Consider the following 27513-nt stretch of genomic DNA (forward strand, 5'->3'; position numbering starts at 1 on the left):
TTTTCAGTGTACAATCTCTGTCCACACAACTCTAAGAGATATGAATCAAATTGATATTGTCTTACATGGCTGTCCAACACTTTCTTAGAAAGAGACATACATAAAATACCTGTCTTCCTGAATTTTTGGCAGAAACCACACACATCAATGTTGGATACACTGAGAGAATGTAAAGTCAGTTTCACAAGTCTTAGCTCATCATGCTCATCAACAGTGTACAACGGGAGGCTGGGAGTTTGATTGAAGTCCTGAGTAAGAATATCTTTGATGAGCTGTTAGTATAGAATCCCCATCAGAAGAATTGTGATCATATCAAGAGAACTACTCTGAAAACTCGACCTTGTCCTCTAGAGTTTGAGGGACACCTGCACTGTCCCTGATTCATAACTGGGAAAAAATGTAAATATTGTGAAAGAGCTAGCTCTGAGAGCAGAGCAGAAAGAAATGGGATATACAGGAACAAACTGAATTCCCACCAATAATAGAGCAAATTTAGAATATTCACATTTACTCTTGTTAGAGCTCATGGAAGGTAATCAACTTGGACCATCTTGAAAGGGATTCCACCCAAAAGTACAACTTGGAGAGATAAGGCGAGCCCAAAAGTGAGCCTGTATGGAGTTTGTCACCAGAATCCAAGGATGAAAGAAGTCATAAGTTGCCAGTCAATGAAGCATTGTTCATATCAGTTTGAAGTTTATCATATCATTTGAAGTTTAGGGAGCTCCCCGTCCCCCAAAATAGATAGCACTCCATGAGAGAAAAATCAACATACAAACTTTTGTCTAACCCGTAAGGCAACATACCACTCAAGAAAAAGCCTTTCTTCCTTTACTTCTCTCCCACCTCAAACTTAGAGTAACCAGAAGCACTGTAGTTATGTGGAAAAGGAGGAGTGAAAGGGCAGAGGAAAGAAGTAGATCAAGCCTGAGTCAGACTCAGTCTTGAGGAATGTTTTAACTTGGATAAAAAAATTAAAATTTTGGGGGCTGGCCCCGTGGCCGAGTGGTTAAGTTCGCACACTCTGCTGCAGGTGGCCCAGTGTTTCATCAGTTCAAATCCTGGGCACGGACATGGCACCACTCATTGAGCCACGCTGAGGTGGCGTCCCATATGCCACAACTAGAAGGACCCACAACTAAGAATATACAACTATGTACCAGGGGGCTTTGGGGAGAAAAAGAAAAAAATAAAATCTTTAAAAAAATTAAAATTTTGGTTCTAGATTGCACTAGAATTTCCAATACCTGGATAAGGAGACAATGTATTAATATTAAAAGTAATTAGAGAAGCTATAATATTGCCCCAAGATATTATCCACAGGTGGAGACAAAGAGAACATCAGAAAGTGTCTTAAGTAGACATGATGAGAAAAAATAAAATTTCTTTGTGTTTACAACCTACCAAGTCCAAATCATCCAATTAAACAGTTACAAGTACAAATGTTTAAACATTGCTGTAGTCTAAGAAAGAAGAAATCCCTCCCCTGAAGACCAAAAGTTATCTCTTTGAAAGTCCTCTTGGACAACTAAAGAGCACAATGCTTCACGGTAGGTAAAGGGACCTAAAAAAAGGTGAAAAGGAATCAGAAAATCTGCTTAGGAAGCTACTAAAGACAAGCTTCACCTATCCATCATAGTTTGGCCTTAATCAAGCACTAATATTTTAGTGATTCAGCTAAACTAATTAGCTGAAAGAGGAACAGACAATATTTGGTATAAAACTCCACAGCTCACAAGTATCCTACTGCTGAAATTTACCAGATGTTGAATATGTAGCTACACCTGTCAAACACATATTCTTTCATTAAGATTCAACTCAGACATCACGCCCACCAGAGAGCCTTCCAAACATCCCCAGGCTGGACTGTGTATCCCTCTGTAACGCATCTAGAATACACCAGGTCAAATTCCATCATTGTACTCACAGACTCTTTGAGGTTAGTCTATTATGTGTCTGTCTCTTCCCCTGGATTATAAGCGTTTGAGGACAAGGACAGTACCTTATCTTTTTATCCCCAGCATCAAGCATGATAACTGACTGACTCATAGTAAGCATGTGGGGAAAGGAATAGTTTTTACAATTGGATGAATGAGCTAGTTCTTGAATCAGCCCTTACTAGAATTAAACATATTTTAGTCAAAAAACCACTAAATGATTGTTCACATTTTTTAATATTTAAGGACAACATCTGTTTTTAAAACTACATTTTGATAGGTGGTGTTATTATAAAATAATAGTCTTGCCATGAAATTTTCAAACAATACATAAGAGTATAAAGGTAAGGGTAAATATTCCCACCCTCCATCTTCAGAGTTCCACTTCCCACCAATAACAAGTGTAGTACCAGTCAAAGTTTCTATACATATTCAAGCATGTAAATGCATACATATATCATGGTTTTGATTTCTTTAAACTGATTATATTATACAAACTATTTCATATTTGTTTTTTATTCTCTTAAAATTTTGTAGCTTTCTGTCCAGGTCAATACAAATAGATATGCTTCATTCTTTGTCACAGTTTAGTACTGTCCTCTTGTGTAAATGAATCATTATTTAATTTTTCCCTTATTGCTAGATACACTTGTTTTAAAGTGTCTTGTTCTCACATAGCGCAATCTATTTAAAAAAAGTTCTGGGAAGGGTCTCGTTAACAACAAAAATAAGGGTCCAGCTCAGTGGTGTAGTGGTTGAGTTCACGTGCTTCACTTTGGTGGACCAGGGTTTGCAGGTTCGGATTCTGAGCACCAACCTAGCACTGCTCATCAAGCCACACTGTGGCAGCACCCCCACATAAAATAGAGGAATGTTGGCAAAGATGTTAGCTCAACAACAACCGTCTTCAAGCAAAAAGAGGAAGATTGGTGGGGCCAGCCTGGTGGCACAGCAGTTAAGTTCGCACATTCTGCTTCAGTGGCTCAGGGTTCACCAGTTCGGATTCCACTTGTGGACCTACACACTTCTTGGCAAGCCATGCTGTGGCAGGCATCCCACATATAAAGTAGAGGAAGATGGGCCTGGATGTTAGCTCAGGGCCAGTCCTCCTCAGCAAAAAGAGAAGGATTGGTGGCAGATGTTAGCTCAGGGCTAATCTTCCTCAAAAAAAAAGTCTCAAGAAAAAAAGAGGAAGGTTGGCAAAGATGTTAGCTCAGCAACAATCTTCCTCACAAATAATAATAATAATAATAATAATAATAATAATAATCTATCACAAATCTTTTTTTAAATTATATAATATACCACACATACATAAAAGTCTACATAAAGTATATGCAAGTTTAAAGAAAATAAAGAAATGCCTGTGCCTGTCTTCACCCAAATAAAGAATATGGAATATTACCAACACTTTAGAAGCCTCCTGTGAGCTTATCCCCAAATACATCAGTCTCTCTATGCAGTAAAGGGGAAAGGGGAATTTAGTGTCAGTCATTCCCTTGGTTTTCTTCAGCTTTACCACTTATTTATCTCTAAATAAGAATGATGGAGTAGGGAACTCCAAAGACCCATTACTCTACAGAAATGCTGAAAAAAAACTGGCCAAAATTGTCAGAATCAGCTTTAGGAGGACTCTGGAAAATAATCAAAGATTTAAAGCAACCAAGTGAATGTTTCATCAAGAAAAAGGCAAATACAACATGGTAGGAGAGATTTGTGGCATTTTAGCTTACCCTTGCCACATCCCCTCCTCCTTAGTTCAGCCTCAGTCTTAAAGATATCACTCTATATTCCTAGTAAATGTTCCTGGTTCCAGAGAAAGAAGAATTGACCTTGTTCTCAAAAGGTGTTTTTCAGTTTTGACCTGTTTAAGGGCTCCCTGGAGGACTACAACAGAGGGCATGTCTTTATTTCATCTAACTTGGAACTATCTCAGTGCAAAGTAACAGCTAGGTGGAAGGAATTCCTCAAAAACATTAAAAGGCAAACGAACCAGCCACTGACATCTAGGGCAAAGGATATGAATTGAGACAAACAAGAAACACACTGAAAATCCTGGGAGGAAAAGCTGGAGAGTGAGTTACTTTGAAGAATAAGGACTCTGAGAGCTTCCATATATTCCAGGGAATCTCCCCAAGCAGAGAACATCAATGAAGAGATAGAAATTATACAAGAGAATAAAAAATCTAGAGCTAAAAAGTACAATAACAAAAGTGAAAAATTCACTAGAGGGGTTTAACAATAGATTTGAGCAAGCAGAAGAATCACTGAACTTGAAGACAGGTCAATTGAGATTACCGTCTGAGAAACAGAAACAAAAAGAATTACGAAAAACAAACAGAATCTAAGAGACCTGTGGGACACCATCAAATATATCAATATACACACAATGGGAGTCCAGAAGAAGAGGACAGAGAAAGAAATGGAGGGAATGAATATTTGGAGACATAATGATCGAAAACTGCCCAGTGATGAGAGACATGAATCTACCAAGAAGCTCAATGAATTCCAAGTAGAATAAACCCAAAGAGATCCACACTGAGACACATTATAATCAAGCTGTCAAATACAAAGACAGCAAAAGAATCTTGAAAGCAGAAAAAACAGAAGTGACTCATTATGAACAAGGGATACTAAATAAGATTAACAGCAAATTTCTCAAAAGAAACCAGAGAGGCCAGCAGGCAGTGGGATGACATATTTAGGGTGCTAAAACTAAAAATAAAAACAACCAAGAATTCTGCCAAACTTGCCCTACAAAAAAAAATGCTAACGGTAGTCCTAAACCCTAAAATGAAAGGACAATAGACAGTAACTTGAGGCCATATGAGGATATAAAAAACATTGACAAAAGTAATCACATAAATAAATATAAAAGCCATTATTCTTGCATTTTGGGTTTGTAACTCTTCTTTTTTTCTATGTGATGTAAAAAGCAAATGCATAAAACAATAATTTTAAATCTATGTTAATGAGAAAAGAATGCAGTGAGAGCAGTTCTCAGAGGAAAATTTATACCAGCAAATATCTATAATAAAAAAATGAAAGATCAGAAATCAATAACCTAACTTTACACATCAAATAACTAGAAGAAGAAAAGCAAAGTAAACTGAAATCTAATAGAAGGAAGAATATAATAAAGATTACAGCAAAGATAAACAAAATAGAGAAAAGAGAAATAATGGAGAAAATGAAATCAAAAGTTGGCGCTTTGAAAAAAAATCAACAAAAATGACAAACCTTTAGCAGAACTAAGAAAAAAGGAAAGAATGCTCAAATTACTGAAAAAGAGAAAGAAAGAAATGACAGTGGGGACATTACTATTGACCTTAGAGAAATAAAAAAGATTATAAAAAAATACTATGAACAATTTGCCAACAAATTTAGATAACCTAGACAAAATGCACAAATTCCTAGAAACACACAAAATACCAAAACTCACTCAAAAAGAAATAGAAAATCTGAATACACCTATAATAAGCTGAGAGATCAAATCAGGAATCAAAATCTTCCCAACAAGGAAAACCCAGGGACATATCATTTCAGTGATGTACTCTATCAAACACTTAAGATTAACACCAGTCTTTCTTAGATTCTTCTAAAAAATAAAGAGAGAGAAAACTTCCTAACTCATTTAGGCCAGCATTACCCTGATACCAAACCAGATAAAGACATCAAAAGGAATTAAAACCACAGATCAATATCACTAATAAAGATATATACAAAAATCCTCAACAAAACACTACCAAATTGAATCCAGTAGTATATAAAAGGACATCATCACCAAGTGCGATGCAAGCGCAGTTCAACATAGGAAATCCAAATAATACAAGAGTGATTCAACATAAGAAAATCATTCAATGTAACACACTACATTAACAGAATGAAGGGGGAAAAAACATGATCATCCCAATTCATGCAGAAAAATCAATCGATAAATCCAACGCCCTTCCACGATAAAAAACACCCAACAAATTAAGATTATAAGGAAACTTCCTCAACATGATAAAGGACATGTATTAAACAACCCACAGCTAAAATCATATTCCCCAGTAAAAGACTGAAAGCTTTCCCCCTAAGATCAGGAACAGGATAAGGATGCTTGCTTTCACAACAATGTGAAAGCTTCCCAGTTTCCACAGCTGTGTGGCATGCTGCCCAAGAGGCCTACTACTTTCTTGTTCCACCCAGAATACTGAGCTGACCTGCATGACTGGGGGATGTTGGAGAGGCTGGGAGCAGAGCAACCAGGGCTTGGAACTCATCAAAGGGACACTACTAACCACTTCACAATTCACCCTAATTGCTTAAAGAACTCCATCAACAATGCTGAGTAGTGACTATTTAACATTGCACTAGAAGTTCTAGCGAGTACAATATGGCAGTAAAAACAATAAAAGTCATCCAAACCAGAAGGAAGTAAAGTCATCTCTATTCACAGATAACGTGAAATTATATATAGAAAATCACAAAGAATCCACAAAAAAAAACCCACTAGAACTAATAAATGAATTTAGCAAAATTGCAGGGTACAAGATCAATATACAAAAATCAGTTGTATTTCTATACACTAGCAATGAAAAACCAGAGAAGAAAATTAAGTAACCAAATCCATTTACAACAGCATCAAAAATAATTAAATACTTAGGATTGAATTTAATCAAGATGATGTAAGACTTATACACTGATAACTATATAAGATTGTGAAAGAAATTTAACATCTAAACAAAAGGAAAGATCATATGTTCATAGATTGGAAATCTTAATATTGTTAAAATGGCAATATTCCTCTAAGTGATTTACAGATTCAGTGAAATCCCTATCAAAATTCCAGTGGCCTATTTTACAGAAATGGAAAAGCTGATTTTAAAATTCACAGGGAATCTGAAGAGACCCAAAAAAGCCAAAACAACCTTGAAAAGAGAAGAATAAAGTTAAAAGACTCATACTTTCCAATTTCAGAACTTATTACAACACTACGGTAGTCAAGATAGTAGAGGTAGAGTACAGACATACAGATCAATGGAATAGAATTGAAAATCCAGAAATAAACCTGTATATCTACAATCAATTAATTTTTAACAACGTGCCATGATGATTCAATGGAGAAAGAATAGTCTCCTCAAAAAATGGTGCTGGGACAACTGGATATCACATGCAAAAGAATATAATTTGATCCTTACCTCACTCGAAATAAAAAAACTAACTCAAAATGGAATAAAGACCTAAATGTAAGACCTAAAACTATGAAACTCTTTGAAGAAAATAGATTTCAATCTTTGTGACCTTGGATTAGGCAATGACTTTTAGATATGACACCAAAACTCAAGCAATAAAGTAAAAAATAGACAGGGGCTGGCCCAGAGGCATAGTGGTTAAATTTGTAAGCTCTACTTCGGCAGCCCCACCTTCCTCACCAAAAAAATAAATAAGTAAAAAATAAAAAATAGATAAATTGGAAATGATTCAGCAGGATGGAATAATAGGAGTTTTCTCCATCATAATCTCACAGAAAATGATTTTTGACAGTCACTCACAGACAAAAGTACCTTTGTGGGAGTTCAAGAGTCCAGCAGAGAAGTTCCAGCACACCACTGAAGCAAAAAAAAACAAGAACAGACTATTGAAGAGGGTAGGAAAAACAGTTTCACTTTACCCTTATCACCCAAGGCAGCACAGCTTAGTGTCAAGAGACAGCCCCTCAGCCTGCAAGGGGAAAGTGACAGCCCAGCTCCCCAAGCTGTGTCGGGCACTGTCCAAGAGGTCCAATTCTCTCTCACCCCACCCAGAATACTGAGGTGATCTGCAAAACTAAGGACTCATGGAGAGGATGGGAACACAGCAACCAGGGCTTGGAACTCATCAAAAGGACACTACTAATCACTTCATGATTCACCCAACTAATCGCATCAAGGACTCCCTCAAGAAGCCCACCCACAAGCCTCTAAGAACACCTCAGCTACAGACCCCACCCCCCCATCTAGCCCACAGAGACCTCCAATGCTCCACACACTTCACGCACTTCCATTCTCAACCCCAAGTCCAGCTCCTGGCATGTGCTTCTGCAGGGAACGGTGAACATTTACAGACAGCTAGAAAGCACATGTAGAAAGCCAGCCCAACTTTGTGGAATTGGGAGAAGGCTCACAACTTGAGCATTTCAAGGCACTGCCCTAGAGAAAAAAGGGAGGCTGTCAGCACCTGGCTGCCCGTGCAGGATAGAGAAAAGGCATACCATCTTAAGAATTCTCCCACAAGAAAGAATAAGAAGGGTGGAGAAGGCATATCCATAGAAAATGGATCCCTAGCTAGACTCAGAATACCTAGTCAGACTGATTAGCGGAGGTATTACTCTCCTGAAACCAGTCAGGAGAGACTGAAGGAAGTGACTGCCCCTTCAAATGTGAAGAAAGTAATACAAGTCTCCAAGGAAAATGCAAATCAAGGAAACATGACAACCTCAAAGGAATACAATAATTTTCCAGTAACTGACCCCAAAGAAATGGAGACCCATGAACTGCATGATAAAGAATTCAAAATAATTGTCTTAAAGGAGCTCAGCAAGCTATAAGAGAACATGGATGGACCACTCAATGAAAACAGAAAAACAATACATAAACAAAATAAGTACAACAGAGAGATAGAAATCACAAAAAGAAACTAAACAAATTCTGGAGCTGAAGAGTGCAATGAATAAAATTAAAAACTCAATATAGAGAATCAATAACAAACTAGATCAAGCAGAAAAAAGAAATCGTGAACTCAAAAACATGTCATTTGAAATTATCCAGTAAGAGGAGGACAAAGAGAAAAGAATGGAAAAGAATGAAGAAAGCCTATATGGATTATGGAACTCCATCAAGTAAAACAACTTGCACATTATGGGAGTCCCAGAGGAGTAGAGAAAGGAGCAGAAATCTAATTTAAAGAAATAATGACTGAAAAATTCCCAAATCTGGGAGAAGTATGGTCATCCAGGTACATGAACCTAATGGATCCCCAAACAGATTCAACTCAAAGAGGAATTTATCCACTCATCTGTTGATGGACATTCCGGTTGTTTCCAGTTTTGTGTTCTTATAAATAAACCTGCTAGGAGCATTTGTCTACAAGTCTTTGGCACATGCATTTTTTTCTCTTAGGTAAATAGCTAGAGGTGAAATGGCTTTGTCAAATGATAGATGCATGCTTAACTTTTTAAGAAACTGCCAAACTGTTTTCCAAAGAGCTTATAACATTTTACATTCACACTAGCAGTGTGTGAGAGCTCTGGTTCCTTTATATCATCTTTATATCCTTTATATCACCAACACTTGTATGGTCAGTCATTTTAATTTTAGTCATTCTTCTATTTATATACTGATAATTTGACAGTTCACTGTGTTTTAACATGTATTTCTCTAATGACTAACAATGTTGAATATATTTTCATTTCCTTATCCGCCATATGTATACATTCTGTTCAATGTCTGTTCAAATCTTTTTTCTATTTTTTATTGGGTCATTTGTTTTCCTATTATTGATTTTTGAGTGTTCTTTATATATTCTGAAGCAAATTCAACAGATAAATGATTTGCAAATATTTCTTCCATTCTGTGGCTTGTCTTTTCATTTTCTTAATAGTCCTCTTTCCAAGAGCAAATATTTTTAATATAAATGGAGTCCAATTTATTAAACTGTTCTTTTATGGATTGTGCATATTTAAGAAATCTTTGCCTAAGTCAGGGTCACAAGGATTTTACCCTATATTTTCTTTTAGGTGTTTTAAAGTTTTAGGATTTATATTTAGGACCATGGCCCATTTTGAGTTAATTTCTCTGAACTTTGTGAAGTACTGAAATATTGATTTCAATTTTTGGACATAGATATACAATTATTCCAGAACCATTTATTAAAGAGACCCTCCTTTCTACACTGAATTGCTTTTGCACCTTTGTTGAAAATCAATATTCCATATATATTGGTCTATATCTGGACTCTCTATTTTGTTCTATTGATCAATTTGTTTAACTTAATGCCAATGCCACCTTGGTTTGATTATTGTGGCTTTATAATAAGTCTTAAAGTGAGGTACTGGTACTCCTCCAACTTTATTTTCTCTAAGTTCTTTGCATTTCCTTATGGACTTGAAAATTAGCTTGCCAATTTCTACCAAAAAGGCCTCCTGAGAGTTTGCTTAGCATGGCATTGAATCCACAGATGATTTTGGTAAGATCTGATATCTTAAGAATACTGGGTTTTCCAACCCATGAACAAGTTATATGTTTACATTTATTTACATCTTTAATTTCTCAGTCAAGTTTTATAGTTTTCATTGCACAGGTCTTACACATCTTTTATCAGATTTATCTCTAATACTTTTGAAGCTATTGTAAATGGCATTATTTTTATATCTGTTTCTGATTGTTACTAGTACAAGCATATAGAAATACATGAGACAGTTGTGTATGGTTCTTGTATCTTGAAATCTTGCAAAACGCACTTATTAGTTCTAGCAGCCTATTTGTAGATCTCTTTGAATATCCTACACAGACGATCATTTCACATCTAATGAAACATAATCTTACTTCTTTCTAGCAATCTGGGTGCCATTTATTTATTTTCTTTGCCTGCTTGCACTATCACTTCCAGTACAAGGTTGAATGGAAGTGGTGAGGGCAAACATTCTTGTCTTGTCTCTGATTTTAGGGGGAAAGCATTCACTTTCACCATTAAATATGATATTAGCTATAGGTTTTTTAAAATGTTCTTTATAGATCAAAGAAGTTTCTATCTATCCTCAGTTTGATAAGAACTTTCATCAGGAATGGATGTTGGTTAGAATATAGTTTAATATGTACAGGTACATTATGTATTACCTCGATATTTATGTGCCAACTTGATCTTTTAACTACACTATCTAACAGGGTGTAAATGGGAAAACTAATATCAAATTTCAAACAATTCAGTACTGAGAAAGGTTTGCCCTTAACTTTCAATCACGTCAAAAATAACTCTTCCCAAAACTTCCTGCCTCTTTTTCATTTCTAGGTCACCCTTTCCTTCAACCCCTCACTCTTCTTGAAAAAACAGGTGTGAGAGCCCTGTATAGGAAAATTACCTCCAGTGGAGAAAGAAATCTAATAAACTTCTTGAGGCAAATATATCATATCAACATTTCCTTTCATTCTTGTGAAAACGCTTCCAAAGTTACCTTCTACATGACAGAAGAGAACTTTGGTATCCAAATTTAAGAGTTATTAATCTTTGACTTGGGTAGGCATGTAATTAACTCAATTTTATTCTTAGGTTATTTTGCGTCAGACTTTTGGGTTAAGAGAGATCATCAGAAAGGTGATATTTAGACCATAATTCTTAGGTCTGGGATGAATTTCTTCTATTGAGTTATACTTCTACATAATGCTTTTGAATTTTATTGAGGAATGCCATAAGCAGCAGCTCTACTGAACCAGATATATATATATATATATATAAAACACTATTTGGGAGACCACTGTTCATATATCTCTGACTCCCTCATATATGAATCCCCATGAAAGAAATTATTTTAAAACTAGGAGCCAGTAATTTAGCTTCCCCTGAGGATCCTGTGGTTTGTTTTGTCTTGTTTTCACAGATAATTAAAATCATACAACACATAATGTTTTCCCATTCCTCACTTTGCTTTACAGGGAGTTCATAACACATTCAGGGACTTGACTTTTTACCAGCACAGGATCTTATGATTCACAAACCTTCATTCTACTTTTTTCTTCTTAAATTCATTTTTCTCTTTTTTTCTATGTTGCTTGTTGGATATTTCAAATCCTTGATGGAACAAGGAAGAATACAGTAAAGGCATTTTTAGTTAAACATGTTGGTGAATAAGTAATTCCAAGTTAAGAACTACTTAGAAGGTACGGAATTTACTAAGATGGGATTTATTAAGGTGGAATTTTTACTGACTTCCCCTTAGTACCCAGTATTGAACACGCTTCCTCAGCATTGAGATAAAACACACTTTATTGTGTCCTAGTAAGTTCCAGATGATCTGATAATGCTTACCTCTCCACCCTCATAAACCATTTTCCTCTGGATAGCCAAAATTAACTTCTATTATCTTTGAAAACCCCATAATTATACCTGCACTTACATGGAAATTAATTCCCTTAGATTGTTGAATGGCTTATACTCTTACTTTGAAATATCACCTCCTCACAAAAACATTCTCTGACCATCCGGTCTAAATTATGCCCTATCCTACCCCAACAACTTTTATATTTATATTCTCTTTTATTCTTTTTATATTACTTACAACTTCGGGAATTATATGTTTATGCATTCATGTGCTTATTATCTGTCTCCCTCACTAGAATGTAAGTTTTACAGAGGCAGGGACTTTGTCTTCTACATAAATGTAATTCAGGGCACATCAAACAGGTAAATAATTGTTTATTGAATGAATGAAATGCACCAATCCCACATACCAACTGATCAATTTACATTTGACCAATTGTTTGGCCCAATAACCTGAAGCTATCATCAAATGCCTCTGAACCTGTCTTAATCTCAGCATCTTAGAATCACTGACTTTTGCTCTCTGTCTGCTTTTACCTCTTTAGGGCTATGTGTTCAACTCAACCTTCCTTCACATGAAACTAACCCAAATTCTAATGCCACTACATGCTAAACTTCTTTTAAAATGTAAACCTATTTCCAGATATCTTAATTATCTTGCACAGGTAGGAAAAGGTAGGAAGAATATAATCTATTCCTTGTTTAATAAATGGAAGACTTGGAAATCAAGGCAGGAAACGAAACTTCTACTGCTATTGTCATGAGTTTTTCAGTCACTTGTAGTGCTCATTGTAACTTCTTTCACTTTTCCTGACTAACATCAGATTTTCATTTCTCTGCCCATGTCACATATTTATTTAAAACAGTGGCTCTATAAGGTCAAGGTGCATCAGAATCACCTGATTAACATTAAAATAGAAATTTCTGAGGTCCACTTCAAAGACTGTGATCTAGGAGATTTGGAGAAAAGTCCAGGGATCTGCTCTTTTAAAAAGCTCCCCAAATAATTATGAAACAGACAATTTTGAGAGACAGTGCTTTAGATCATTATTAGTCTTTTGGATGCCAATTAAATAAAAATTTTGGCTCAATTTTGATTGGCACTAATTTCCCTTTTTTCTGAGCTTAACAAGTGTGAAAACTCCACTCTTCTGCAGGAGCAGAGCAGAGATCTTTATGCCAAAAAGACCAAGTGTAAGAATGGATGCACCTAATAGAGGTCAACAAAGCATAAGGTCAGGGACCAGGTAAGTGATCACAGATAAAAGGCTAGGCAGTTTTTGAAGGTCAGGGTAGGAAAAGAGGCTAAAGTTCAGACATCCAGGTCATTTAACTCAAGTTACCATCTACCAAATCTTTATTTGAAGACAAGGTCTGTTTTAACTGGGTGAACTCTTGTCCATTACTTGACTAGGCAGAAATAGATGAATTTGTGTCTGCATTTCTAGCTGCAAATGAATGAAGACCTACTTTTAAACTAGGAATACAGATAGGGAAAAAATAATCATTCTGATCTTGCACTGATGAGTTCTCATTCACTTTGACTAATTTTTGTGCACATTTGAATTTTTCTTAAGGCAGCCTTCATGTCCGTGTTCCGGAGACTGTAGATCAGTGGGTTTACAAGTGGGGTCACTGATGAGTACAACAAGGTTACAATCTTCTGTATGCCAGCTGGATTTCCAGAGGTTGGGCTGATGTACATGACCATGAGGGTTCCATAGAACAGTGACACTACAGCCAGGTGGGAACCACAGGTGGAGAAGGCCTTACGTCTGCCAGCTGCTGAAGGGACATGCAACACTGCTCTGAGAACCAGAGTATAAGACCCAAGGATGAAAAAGAAGGTGATGAAGATAATAAGAGAGCTCAAAATAGAACAGGAAAGCTCAATTCCAGGAGCAGGGATGCAGGACAGGGCCAGAAGAGGACCAGGGTCACAAACAAAGTGGTCAATGGTATTGGGGCCACAAAAGGGGAGTTGTGTGATAAAATAGATAGGGACCGGATAGCAGAGGAAGCCGGTTACCCAGCAGAGGGCCACCAAGTTCATGCAGAGAGGAATGCTCATGATGGTAGGATAGTGGAGAGGCCGACAGATGGCCAAGTACCGATCAAAAGCCATGAGGGGCAGTAAGAAGGTCTCAGTGGTGCCCATGGAAAAGAAGAAGTAGAACTGGAGGAAGCAGGCAGTGAAAGAGATGGTTTTGGTCTCAGAAAGGAAGTTCTTTAACATATTGGGAACAGTGGTATTGATGTAACAGATCTCCAGGAATGAGAAGTTGGCCAGCAGAATATACATGGGAGTGTGAATCCTGTGATCCAGCCTCACCACACAGACGATTGCCCCATTCCCCACTAGAGTCAGGATGTAGGACACAGAGAACAGCATGAAGAGGAGGACCTGAACCTCTCTGGAGCAGGGAAAACTCAGGAGTATGAATTCAGTCACCGTGTTGACTCCTGACATATTCATGGTTTCCTAAAGGGTGGAGAGGAAAAAATGACAAAGCTTACCTTATTTCCTAAAATTCAGGACTATTTCCTTTTTAGAAATCCCTAAGTCCCTCAGATCCTATTATTCTATTATATAATAATGATTAACTATACTATTGAAAACTGTAAAATTTTGAGAGTGCTTGATATGATCAGACTTTGAATTTTGGGCTCTCTCATTTCTCTTTCAGAATTTTCTCACAGTAAAAAGCAGGATCTTATGCAATAAGCAACTTGGAGAAGATTAATAATGGTACTTAAGTATAAATACATATGAAAACCATCTATTTGTATCTACAGAATAAGATACAAAATACTCTTAATATTGAACACAGAATATCAAATACTTGGATCTTTGGAATCATGAACACAAATATTAGGCATCATAGGAGGAGAGGGAGAAAGGTAACAAATAATACACTGAAACCTTTATGCATTTCACTTTTATTCTGGATCGGTATTGAAACTATAAGTGTTGGCATCTTAAACTCATCTGATAACCGAGACAAAAAATGTCAAATTTGCCATCCTTTCTTCAGTATTCATCAAAGTTTGTTAACTCAAGAAAAGTTTGAACATCCAGACACCTACATAATGGCTTTCAATTTGGCCCCATCTTTTACCTGTTGAATTAAAACACTTCTTTAAAGCCTTGGTCTAGGTTAAAACTCTACTTATAGGTAGAAAAAGTGATCAATGAATCTGGTATATTATGTAAGGAGCTCAAGATTTTTACCCAAGGTGTCAAGATTCCTAGAAAGGCCTCTACACTTTTGGTTTATGGATAGATGCAGAGGATTACAAATGTCAGATACTCCCAAGCAGAAATCTCTGGGAACCAAGGAAAACAGTGAGAGCCAGAAAGAGTCTCTCTGAACAAGGATTCCTCTTTTATTTCTCCACTCCTCTGTCGCCTCCTTCCTTTATAGATGTGGAAGGCTGGAGTTGTTTTGGGAAGGGGATGGAGAATCTTTGTGAAAACTGCCTTCTCTGAGTTAGACTTAGTCTTGGATCTTGTGTGACTTCCATGGTGAGAAAAGCAAAATAAAACCATTGAAATAGCCTGAGCTCCTGTTGTCAGTCATTTGGTATCAATTTATTTTAGGATCCCCTCCATTAGTGATCAACAGTCATCATTTGGACCTAAGTGACCCAAAATGACATGACTGAGTGATGATATTTATTCAGGAAAATATAAGTACAGAATACAGACCCAGATATTTTTCTTAAGGATTCTAGCTAAGAATATTTATTAATTTATTATTTACAAAATGTGTTACTTTTCAGATCACTTCATTTCATTACTTTAAGGATGATCTTGACAACTGCAATTAGTGAAACAAGAGATGAGAGAAATTCAGAATTTTCCACATCACACTTAACTGTAAGCCTCTTCAGTCTGTGAATAGATCATGTTTGGCACAGCAAAGCTGTGAATAATTCCTCTGTATCAGGAACTGAGAGTAACTCAGAAGCCAAAGAAAGCATGAGAAAAGAGTGAAAGCAGCAAGAAATATCTGGTGACTAATGTGTATGAGGATGTCAGTGGCTTTGTAAACTATGTGGGAGTGAACTCACCAATCTGGAGTGCTCAATCATCTTGTCGTTCTGCCTCCTCACAATCTGCTCTGTGGCAGAGCCAAACGTGGCTAAAAACAGGAAGAGCTGAAGTTTTTTTCCTGCCTTGTTCCTCATAGCCACTTTGTCAGTCATTTCCAGATGTCACTTTGCTAACATACTGTTCCCCCAAAGAACTGGTTCTGACTGGGTGCACCTCCTGGTTAATAAGGACAAAATTTACATACTATTGAGGCTCCTTCCTCCTCTCGTCTCTCTCACTTCCCTGATTCCCAGCGCTCTTAGCTGTAAAGATGAGTCTCTCTACATTCATTCATGTAACTTCAGGTGCTATTATTTCTACAGCCATCCAAAAGAAGGCAAAGCTAAAAAGCACACCTAACAACAGTCCTTTACTTGTATCTCTTCTGAACCCATCTCCTCATAGAACTGGCAGATTTGACTTGTAATCTCTAATTTCACTACAGCAAAAGGCAGGCAAGATGAGGGAATGGCATCCTTGGTAGCCACCAGTCTAGAGACGGGGCTTACACTGCTGAACACCAATAAGGTTTGGAGAGAAATTGGCATACTTGGTGCACAAGAGAGACTTACCTATGCTGTCTGAAACCTATCCTCCTCCTAAGGGATACAGTCTCCTGTGAATTCAAAAAGTGAGGATTTATGAGGGAAGATTGTCAATCATATCCCAAATATTCTCTTTCCTCAGGAGCCCATTAGTTGGCCTCTGGGACGAAGTTTCTCCAGCAGTGAATGATCATCTCAACTACTCTTAGAGCAGGTGTTTATTTTGTTCTCTAGAAAGGTTTCTGTTATGGTGCAATCAGTACAGCATGAACACCAGCTTAGCTGGAACATGAGATTATTGTTTTTCTTCTTATTCCCTTCCATTCAATTTTATTCATTTTTCAGTCCGTCTGCAAGTTCTGGACTCTCTTATTTGTCAATATCAGAGTTATGTCATCAGATTTCTCATTTTCTTTCCTATTGACTCACTAAATAGCTTGAAAAGGGTTACTCCCTTTTTTAGTTAAAAGCTTTCTCTCCCCCCAGGCCAGCTCTGTGATTCTAGTATGACACTGGTAAGTAAATACCATTTCATGGTGAACAGCTCCAAGTAGGGGAAACCATGGGGCATGTGGTGAAATGTCAAAGGTCTAGCAGATACCTCCTCATCTAGCCCTTTTAGGTATTCCAAATTGTTTTTAGCCGATGTCCCTAAAAGTTGGCATGATCTTGCTTCTTTTAAGTAAGGCATTGCTGAGAGAGATGACTCAAACTTTTGTATCCTTTTGTTTTCTTTTTTTTTTGATTGAGATATAATTGACATATAACATTATATTAGTTTCAGGTGTACAACATAGTGATTTGATAGTTGTATATATTGCAAAATGATCACCACAATAAGTCTACTTAACATCTGTCCCCATACATAGTACAAAATTTTCTTCTTGTGCTGAGAACTTTTAAGATCTATTCTTTTAGCAACTTTCAAATCTGCAATACAGTATTATTAGCTATAGTCATCATGCTGTATATCACATCTCCAGAACTTATTTATCTTAAAATTGGAAGTTTATACATTTTTTGACTAGTTTTCTCCCATTTCCCCTGCTTTTCCCCTACTAACCACCAATCTGTTCCCTGTTTTGATGAATTCATTTTTTTAAGATTCCACATATAAGTGAGATCATACAGTAGTTGTCTTTCTGTGTCTGACTTATTTCACTTAGCATAATGACCTCAACGTTCAACCATGTTGTCACAAATGGCAGGATTTGCTCCTTTTTTACAGCTGAATAATATTTTATTATACACACACACACATATATATATATATCTCACATTTTCTTTATCTATTCATCCATCAGTGGACACTTAGGTTGTTTCCATGTCTTAGCTATTGTAAATAATGCTGTAATGAACATGGTAGTGCAGATATCTCTTCAACATAGTGATTTTGTTTCCTTCATATATATATACCCAGAAATGGAATTGTTGGGTCATATAATAGTTCTATTTTTAATTTTTTGAGGAATTTCGATACTGCCTTCTATAGTGGCTGTACCAATTTATATTTCCACCAACAGTATACAAAAGTTCCCTTTTCTCCACACTCTCGCCAGCACTTGCTATTTCTTGTCATTTTGATGATAGCCATTCTAACAGATATGAGGTGATATCCCAGTGTGGTTTTGATTTGCATTTCCCTAATGAGGAAAGAAACTTGTGAAATACCCCCTCATTTTATTTTAATAAAAACTGATAAAGTAGTAATAAGGAAGATAAATAGCAAGTATAATCTTGTTATGTATGTGGGATTAAATGGTCCTGATTACTATTGAGAATTATGCTAAATTCATTAATATGATGTGTTGTATGAAAACAGCATTGGTTCATTTCTCAGACTGATCTCTATTTGTATTATAGCTGTGTCATATACTAAACTGTATGATCTTTGATATGTTGTTTAACCTTATAAAGCTCCAGATATCTCATCTATAAATATACTAGTTCTATCCTAATAGATAAAGTTGTGAAAACTAAATAATAATGTATGTAAAATACCTAAAATATGGTAAGTACTCAGTAAAAGTGAGTCCTCTCTTTTTCCCTTCTTTTGCGTTAAACTTCATGCAAAATTTCCTCTGGAAGAAATATTTCTGTTATTCTGTTTTGCAATTTCTTAGATATATGAATAAAACAATTCATGCATATACATACGCATTTATACTCTACCCTTTCTGAAAAATGATACAAATTATGTAAACAAAAAATTTAAATCTAAATGAACAAAGCTAGGAGTAACTATAGGAGAAGGAGATAGAACTGTGTCAGAAAACCTAAGTTAAAGAAAGCTATCACAGCTAACATCACACTTAATGGTGAGAAACTTAAAGCTTTCCCACTAAGACCAGGTACAAGGCAACAATGTTCCCTCTCACCACTCATTTTCAAGATCAAACTGGAAGTCCTTGCTAATGCAATAAGACAAGAAAAGGTATACATATTGAGAAGGAAGATATAAAACTTGTTTTTTGCAGATGACATGATCATCTATGTAGAAAATCTGAAAGAATCAACAAAAAACCTCCTGGAACTAATAAACAGTTATAACAAGGCTGCACGATACAAGTTTAATACACAAAAGTCAACTGCTTTCCTATATACCAATAATGAACAAGTAGATTTTGAAATTAAAAATACAATACCATTTACATTAGCAACTCAAAAAATGAAATACTTGGGTATAAATCTAATAAATATGCACAAGATCTATATGAGGAAAACCACAAAACTTTGATGAACAAAATCAAAGAAAAACTAAATGAATGGAGAGATATTCCAAGTTCATGGATAGGAAGATTCAATATTATCAAGATGTCAATTCTTCCCAATTTGACTTACAGATTCAATGCAATCATAATTAAAATACCAGAAATTATTTTATGGGCAGCACCAAATTGATTCTAAAGTCTATATGGAGAGGAAAAAGACCTAGAATAGCCAATACAATATTGAAGGAGAAGAACAAAGTTGGAGCACTGATACTATCTGACTTCAACACCTACTATAAAGCTACAGCAATTAAGACAGTGTGGTACTGGCAAAAGAATAGACAAACTAGGGCCAGGCCAGTGGGGTAGTGGTTAAGTTCACATGCTCTGCTGTGGCAGCCCAGGGTTCAGGGGTTCAGATCCCAGGCATAAACCTACACACCTCTCATCAAGTCATGCTGTGGATGCATCCCACATACAAAATAGAGGAAGAACGGCAAGGACGTTAGCTCAGCAACAATCTTCCTTACCAGAAAAAAAAAGAAAAAGAGGAAGATTGGCAACAGATGTTAGCTCAGGGCCAATCTTCCTCACACACAAAAAAAGAAGAGACAAATAGATCAATGGAACAGAATAGAGAGCCCAGAAATAGACTCCCAGAAATATAGTGAACTGATCTTTGACAAATGAGTAAATGCAATATAATGGAGCAAAGACAGTCTCTTCAACAAATGATGCTGTAACAACTGAACGTTCATTCACATGCAAAAAAATGAATCTAGATTAAAACCTTTCACCCTTCACAAAAATGAACTCAAAATAGATCACAGACCTAAGTATAAAGTGAAAAACCATAAAATTCCTAGAAGATAACATAGGAAAAAACCTAGATGACCTTGGGTATGGTGATGCCTTTTTAGATACAACACCAAACACAATCCATGAAAGAAATAATTGGTAAGCTGGACCTCCTTAAAATTAAACACTTCTGCTCTGTGAAAGACAATGTCAAGAGAATGAGGGGCCAGCCCCGTGGCTGAGTGGTTAAGTTCGCGTGCTCTGCTGCGGCAGCCCAGGGTTTCGCCAGTTCGAATCCTGGGCGTGGACATGGCACCACTCATCAGGCCATGCTGAGGCGGCACCCCATATACCACAACTAGAAGGACCCACAACTAAGAATATACGACTGTGTACCAGGGGGCTTTGGGGAGAAAAAGGAAAAAAATAAAATCTTAAAAAATAAAAAAAATAAAAAGAATGAGAAGACAAGCCACAAACTAGGAGAAAATATTTGTAAAAGACATATCTGATAAAGAACAGTTATCCAAAACATACGAAGAACTCTTAAAAATGCAACAACAAGCAAATAACCTCAACAAAAAAATGGGCCAAAGACCTTAACAGACACCTCACCAAAGAAGACATACAGATGGCAAATAAGCATATGAAAAGATGTTCCACGACGTAAGTAATCAGAGAAACACAAATTAACAATCATGAGATACCCCCACACCTATTGGAATGGTCAAAATCCAGAACACTGACAAGACCAAATGCTGGTGAGGATGCGGAGCAAAAGGAACTCTCACCCATTTCTGGTAAGCACAGTCTTACCACACCACCGAGCAATGGCATTCCTTGGTATTTACCCAAAGGAGTTGAAGACATATGTCCACACAAAAACCTGCACATGGAGGTTTATAGCAGCTTTATTCCTAATTGCCAAACTTGGAAGCAACCAAGATGCCCTTCAGCAGGTGAACAGGTAAACTGTGGTACCTTCAGACAACGGGATATTATTCAGTGCTAAAAAGAAATGAGCTATCAAACCCTGATAAGACATGGAGAACCTTTAAATGCATATTACTAAGTGAAACAAGGCAATCTGAAAAGCCTACAGGCTGTTCGATTCCAACTATACACATTCTGGAAGGGCAAAACTATGGAGACAAAAAGATGAATGGGGGGGGGGGGGGGGAGGCGCAAAACTACCCCTTCAGGGACTGGTTCCGCGGGGTTTCCCAGGATTGAAACTCTAAGGCTCAGGGTTTGCCACGTCCCCTTCAGGAGAATGTTACGGACTGAGAGACAAAGAAACGTTAAAGTGTTCAAACCGCTAGATCGTCAGTGTAAACACCGAGTTGACGCGGACGGCCCCACCTGACACCTCGGGCTCACTGGCGTCTCTCCCAAACGGCGCGCAGAGCGCAACCTTCCTGCCGCAGACCCAGGCACCGGCGCGAGGCCGCCACGCGAGCGCCCAGCTGGGCACGCTGACGTCCCCGTGCGTGGGCGTGCGCTCTGCTGGGGCGGGGGCTTCGGGAGCGCGGGCCTCAGCCCGCAGGTTGGCGTCTCTTCTCAGCGCCGCTGCTCTGAGGTCCGGGGAGACCGCCAGGCCGCTGCGCTCCTTGTGTGTTTGTTGCGCGGCGCTGTGATTTACAGCCCTGAAGAGTCTGCATTTTTCTCCTCCTTTTTTTCCCCTGCATTGGTAAATCCGATTTGGAGACCCAGCGGAAAAGAAAATTAATGCTTGCCAGGTGTTGGGGGCGGGAGGAGGGAGGTGGAGATGAGTAGACAGAGAAGAGAGCATTTTTTTAGAGCAATGAGAATACTCTGTATGCTATCGTGATAATGGATATATGTTATTATACATTTGTCCAAAACCGTAGAATGTACACCACCAAGTGTGAACCCTGAGGTAAACTATGGACTTTGGGTGATTATGATGTGTTAATGTAGGTTCATCCTTGGTAAAAAATGTACAAATCTGGTAAGTGATATGGATAATGGAGGAGGCCATGGCTGTGTGTGGGCAGGGCGTACATGGGAAATCTTTGCCTTCCTTTCAAGTTTGTTATACATCTAAAACTGCTCTAAAAAAATGAAGTCTTTACGAAAAAAAAAAAAGCTTTGAAACTTCTGTCAGAAAATATAGTAGATATACATGAACTCCCCAATAAAGAACTAAAAAGCTTAGTAAAATATATAATACACCAGAGCACGCTCATGACATATAAGAAACAAGATGCTGTGAGTGAAAGAAACACATCAGATGAATACATAAAACTTTCAATTTCAGAATAACACATCTCTGAGCATCCTAGAATCCAAGGCAAAAAAGAAAGCAAAATAAATTATATTGTTCTGATTATATAGAGACACTATAAATCAGAGAAGCAAACTTTTACATAGCATGATACTTCAAAAAATTTATTAAATTAGGTTGCCCCAGGATTTTATTTTAAAATTTGTAGGGACTGGCCTGTTGAATAGTGATTAAGTTTGGCACACTCTGCTTCCGTGGCCAGGGTTCATGGGTTCTGATCCCAGGTGCAGACCTACACCACTCATCAGCCATGCTGTGGTGGCCACCCACATACGAAATAGGGGAAGACTGGCACAGATGTTAGCTCAGGGCTAATCTTCAGCAAAAAAATATTTTTTTTTTTACAATTTTCTTATAAAATACGATACATGGCAGAAAATGCATAAAACATAAATGAAAAGTATAATGAATAATTATAAAGCAAACTCCCCTTAGCCACTACTGAAGACAAGAAACAGGGTGTTGCAAGAACTCTGGAAGTCCCTTTTGGTTTTGATCATACCCATTTCTCCCTCTAACTTCTATTGTAAACTTCTTTGCTTTATAATTTTATTCACCTACTAAAAAATAGTTTAGATTTACATGTTTTAAAACTTTACAGAAGTGAAATTTATTTATTTATTTTTACTTTATATACAGTAAAATTCACTCCTGGAATTAACTAACTCTGATCAGTTAAGCTCTGTTGTTAGGTACCTCCTACATTTGGTATTGTTATATTTTCGTGGAAAACATGACTCCTTTTAAGTTATGTAATGTCCTTATTTATTCCTGCTGAAGTTCCTCATTCTGAAGTCTGCTTTGTCTGATATTAATATTGCTACTCCAACTTTCTTTTGATTAATGTTTTCATGGTATATCTTTTTCTGGTATTTTACTTATAATCTATTATTTTCAATTAAAGTGGGTTTCTAGTTGATGGCATATTGTTGAGTCTTGCTTTTTTCCTCAATTTACACTCTCAGTCTTTTAATTGGTTTCTTTAGACCATTTATATTTAACCTAATTTCTGATGTGGTTGGATTAAAATCTACAATTCTGCTAACTGGATTCTATTTATTCTATATGGTTCTTTTTTCCCTCTTTTACTGTCTTCTTTTGGTTTGTGTTTTATGAGTTACTTTTAACTCCATTATTGCCTTATTATTTGTATTTCTTTTTAAGAAATTTTAAATGGTTATCCTAGGGTTTGCAATATACATCTTTATTTAATCAGAGTCTAACTTAAGATGATATTATACTACCTTGTGTGTGTGTAAGGGATTTACACCTGTATATTCCCAATCCCTCACTCTCATCCTTTGGGCAATTTTTTTCATAGATTTTACTTTTACATATGCTATAAACACACCAAATATTCCTACTGTATATATATTTCTTTTATTCCATTTCCAATGCTTTTCATTTCTTTCATGGATCTATGTGCCTGGTATCATATTCCTTCTGCTTGAAAAAAATTAAACACTATTCATAGTACAGGTCTACTGGCAGTGAATTTTCTCAGTTTTCCTTGTATAATAAAGTATATGTTTCTCCTTCATTTTTTTCCAGCTTTAGCAAGGTGTGATTGACAAATAAAAACAATACATATTTAACTTGTACAAGTTTTTTAAGATATACAACATGATGATAATATATGTATACATTGTGAAATGATTGCCACTTCAAGTCAATTAACACACCTGTCATCTCACATAGCTGCCTTTTTTATGTGGTGAGAACACTTAAGATCTACTCTTTTAGCAAATTTCAAGTGTGTAATATAGTGTTCTTAATTATAGTCACTATGCTGTACATTAGACCCCCTGAACATACTCACCTCATAACTGAAAATTTGTACGCTTTGACCAACATCTCCCCATTTCCCCCACCTTCTAGCCCATGGCAATCACCATTCTACTGTGTTGTTTGATGAGTTCAACTTTTTTATATTCCATATATAAGTGAGATTATACAGTATTTTTCTTTCCATGTTTGACTTATTTCACTTAGCATAATGTCCTCCAGGCTCATCCTTCTTGTTTCAAATGACAGAATTTCCCTCTTTTTTATGGCTGAACAGTATTGCATAGCTTTGGCTATTAGGGTCTTCTGTGGTTTCATAAAAAGTTTAGGATTATTTTTTCAATTTCTGTGAAAAATGCCACTGGAAGTTTGATAGAGATTGCATTGAATCTATAGATGGCTTTGAGTAGTATGGACTTTTTCACAATATTAATTCTTCCAATCCACGAACACAGCATACCTTTCCATTTATTTGTGTCATCTTCAATTTCTTTCGTCAATGCCATATAGTTTTCAGTATACAGATCTTTCACCTCCTTGGTTAAATTTACTCCTAAGTATTTTTACTTTTTGATACCTGACAGCAGGAGTGCTCCTGGCCCATAGCCTAGAAGGGCTAGGGGCCATTTCAGGATCTGCAGTTGGACCAAGGTCAGAAGGCCTGCCTCAGGGACATGGACAGGTTTGTCCACTGCCCAGTCCCTGGGCAGGCACAACTCATGCCTAAAAGGAGCTAGAGCTGGGTCACAGGTGACTTCAGGGTCCAAAGCAGGACTGAGGTTGGCGGGACTGTTACCTGGGGCACACACGGGCATGACTCCTGCTAGGTCTTATGTGGATGGTGCTTGTGGTGGAACCAATGCCAAATGTGGTTTAGCCAAGTCCACAGGCAGATGGGGCTGTTTGTGAATCTGCATGCAGGACCTTGGTCAGTGAATCTGCCACCTGAGCATGGGCCAGCCTTCTCAAAACAGCCCTCCGTGGTCATGGGGTCCACTGGGGTTTCACAATCTCTCATCTGGATCCCAAAGCTCCCTAAAAGGCACTTTTGCTCATGAATGGCTGCCAAATTATTGTTGCTGAGGGGACATACAAAGCCAGCATTACCTGAACACTAAAGCCAAATAAGGACACTGCAAAAAAAGAAAACTACTACCAATATTCCTAATGAACATACATACAGAAATTCTCAACAAAATATTAGCAAACCAAATTCAACAATATATTAAAAGGATCAGGGGCCAGGCTAGTGGTGCAGCAATTAAGGTCACACATTCCACTTCAGCAGCCCAGGGTTCACCAGTTCGGATCCCAGGTGCAGACCTACACACCACTTGTCAAGCCATGCTGTGGCAGGCATCCCACATATAAAGTAGAGGAAGATGGGCACAGATATTAGCTCAGGGCCAATCTTCCTCAGCGAAAAGAGGAGGGTTGGTGGTAGATGTTAGCTCAAGGCTAATCTTCCTCAAGAATACATTAACAAAATGAAGGATAAAAATCGTGATTATCTCAACAGATGAATAAAAAGCATTTGACAAAATACAACATCCTTTCATAAAAAAAAAATTCTTAACAAATTGGGTACAGAAGAGGCATACATCAACATGATAAAGGCCTTGTATGACAAGCCCGTAGCTAAAATCATACTCAAGGGTGAAAGGTTGAAAGCTTTTTCTCTAAGATCAGAAAGAAGACAAGGGTGTCTATGCTCGCCATTTCTTTCAACACAGTACTGGAAGTCCTAGCCAGAGCAATCAGCCAAGAAAAAGAAATAAAAGGCATTCAAATCAGAATACAGGGAAAATTGGGGGCCTGCTCCATGATGTAGTGGTTAACTTTGGTACATTCTGCTTCAGTGGCCCAGGTTCGTGGGTTCAGATCCCAGGCATGGACCTACACCACTTGCCAGCCACACTGTGGTGGCAACCCACATATAAAGTAGAGGAAGACTGGCACAGATGCTAGCTCAGGGCTATCTTCCTCAAGCAAAAAATGGGTATTGTTGGCAACAGATGTTAGCTGAGGGCTAATCTTCCTTAGCAAATAAACAAATGAATAAATAATTTTTTTAAGAAAAGAAAGTAAATTATCTTTGCAAATGACATGATCTTATATAAAGGAAATCCTAAAGACTCCACCAAAAAAACTGTTAGAACTATCAAAAAATTCAGTAAAGTTGCAGGATACAAAATCAACATACAGAAATCAGTTGCATTTATATACATTAACGATGAAACATCTGAAAAACAAATAAAGAAAACCATCCCATTCACAATAGCATCAAAAACAAGAAAAAATTTAGAAATAAATTTAACCAAGGAGGTGAAAGATCTGTACCCTGAAAACTATAGGACTTTGATGGAAGAAGTTGAAGAAGACACCAATAAATGTAAAGATAGTCTGTACTCATGGATTAGAAAAGGTAATATTGTAAAAATGTCCATACTACCCAAAGCTATTAATAGATTCAATGCAATTCCTATCAAAATTCCAATGGCATTTTTCACAGAAATAGAAAAAAAAAACCCTAAAATTTGTATGGAACCACAAAAGACCCTGAATAGGCAACAATCCTGAGAAAGAAGAACAAAGCTGGAAGCATCACACTTCCTGATTTCAAACTATACTACAAAGTTATAGCAATCAAAACAGAATGGTATTGCTATAAAAACAGACAGCTTGACTAATGGAGCAGAATGAACAGCTCAGAAATAAATCCTCACGTATATGGTCAACAAATATTTGACAAGGGAGCCAAGAGTGCTCAATGGGGAAATGGCATAAAGTGTCATTGAATATCAGGTTCACTTACAAGCTGCCCCAGTAGCCATCAGTGAAGATTTTCTCATTGGTCACTGTCACCTTTCCCTAGGAGTCATAGTTTAAAGAAATGGTTTAAGAGGTTCCTCACAAGAAATCCCAATTTTTTTAGAAGAAAAACAAAAGACTAATGATAAAAAAATCTCTTCTCACATTTGCACTGGTTTTAAATTCCCCAGTCTTAGAAAATGAAATCAGAATGGAAATGGACAATTTGACTAGATTAGTCAAATAAATGACTTCTGCTATCTTGGATTTCCTTCCACATCAATTAAGGTCACTCCATATCATGATCAGGTCATGTAAGGCATTTCCTTCATAGTACCAACCATCTGGTCATTGCACTGAAAGACTGCAGGAAAATTTAGTGGATTTAGTTTTAAAGGGATCAACAGAACATAGTTTCCTGATCTCTGTGTTGTAGCTCTTAATTTAAGTTACAGAGGAAATATTT

The 27513-nt window shown here is 37.1% G+C and overlaps 1 protein-coding gene and 1 long non-coding RNA gene across 3 annotated transcripts in view; both read right to left on the reverse strand.

The window, feature by feature from the left end:
• LOC139077373 (uncharacterized) overlaps nt 1-21612 on the reverse strand; it is a 73636-nt gene extending 52024 nt beyond the window's left edge. For both annotated transcript variants that reach the window (XR_011529832.1, XR_011529833.1), the window contains exon 1: nt 21506-21612. This is a non-coding gene — a long non-coding RNA (uncharacterized lncRNA). The remainder of the gene's footprint in view (nt 1-21505) is intronic.
• Nucleotides 13403-14484, reverse strand: LOC103559525 (olfactory receptor 11H6-like). Its single transcript, XM_008533166.2, has one exon. The coding sequence runs from the start codon at nt 14467-14469 to the stop codon at nt 13525-13527; it is 945 nt and encodes a 314-aa protein (XP_008531388.1). The 5' UTR covers nt 14470-14484; the 3' UTR covers nt 13403-13524.
• Nucleotides 21613-27513: the final 5901 nt, after the last annotated feature.

The sequence above is a fragment of the Equus przewalskii genome, chromosome 1 (assembly GCF_037783145.1).
Source record: "Equus przewalskii isolate Varuska chromosome 1, EquPr2, whole genome shotgun sequence".
In the NCBI taxonomy this organism is placed as follows: Eukaryota; Metazoa; Chordata; class Mammalia; order Perissodactyla; family Equidae; genus Equus; species Equus przewalskii.

Bases quoted from the DNA above. Each gene is read 5' to 3' on its own strand.
- LOC103559525 (XM_008533166.2), bottom strand. From the start codon at position 14,469: ATGAATATGTCAGGAGTCAACACGGTGACTGAATTCATACTCCTGAGT.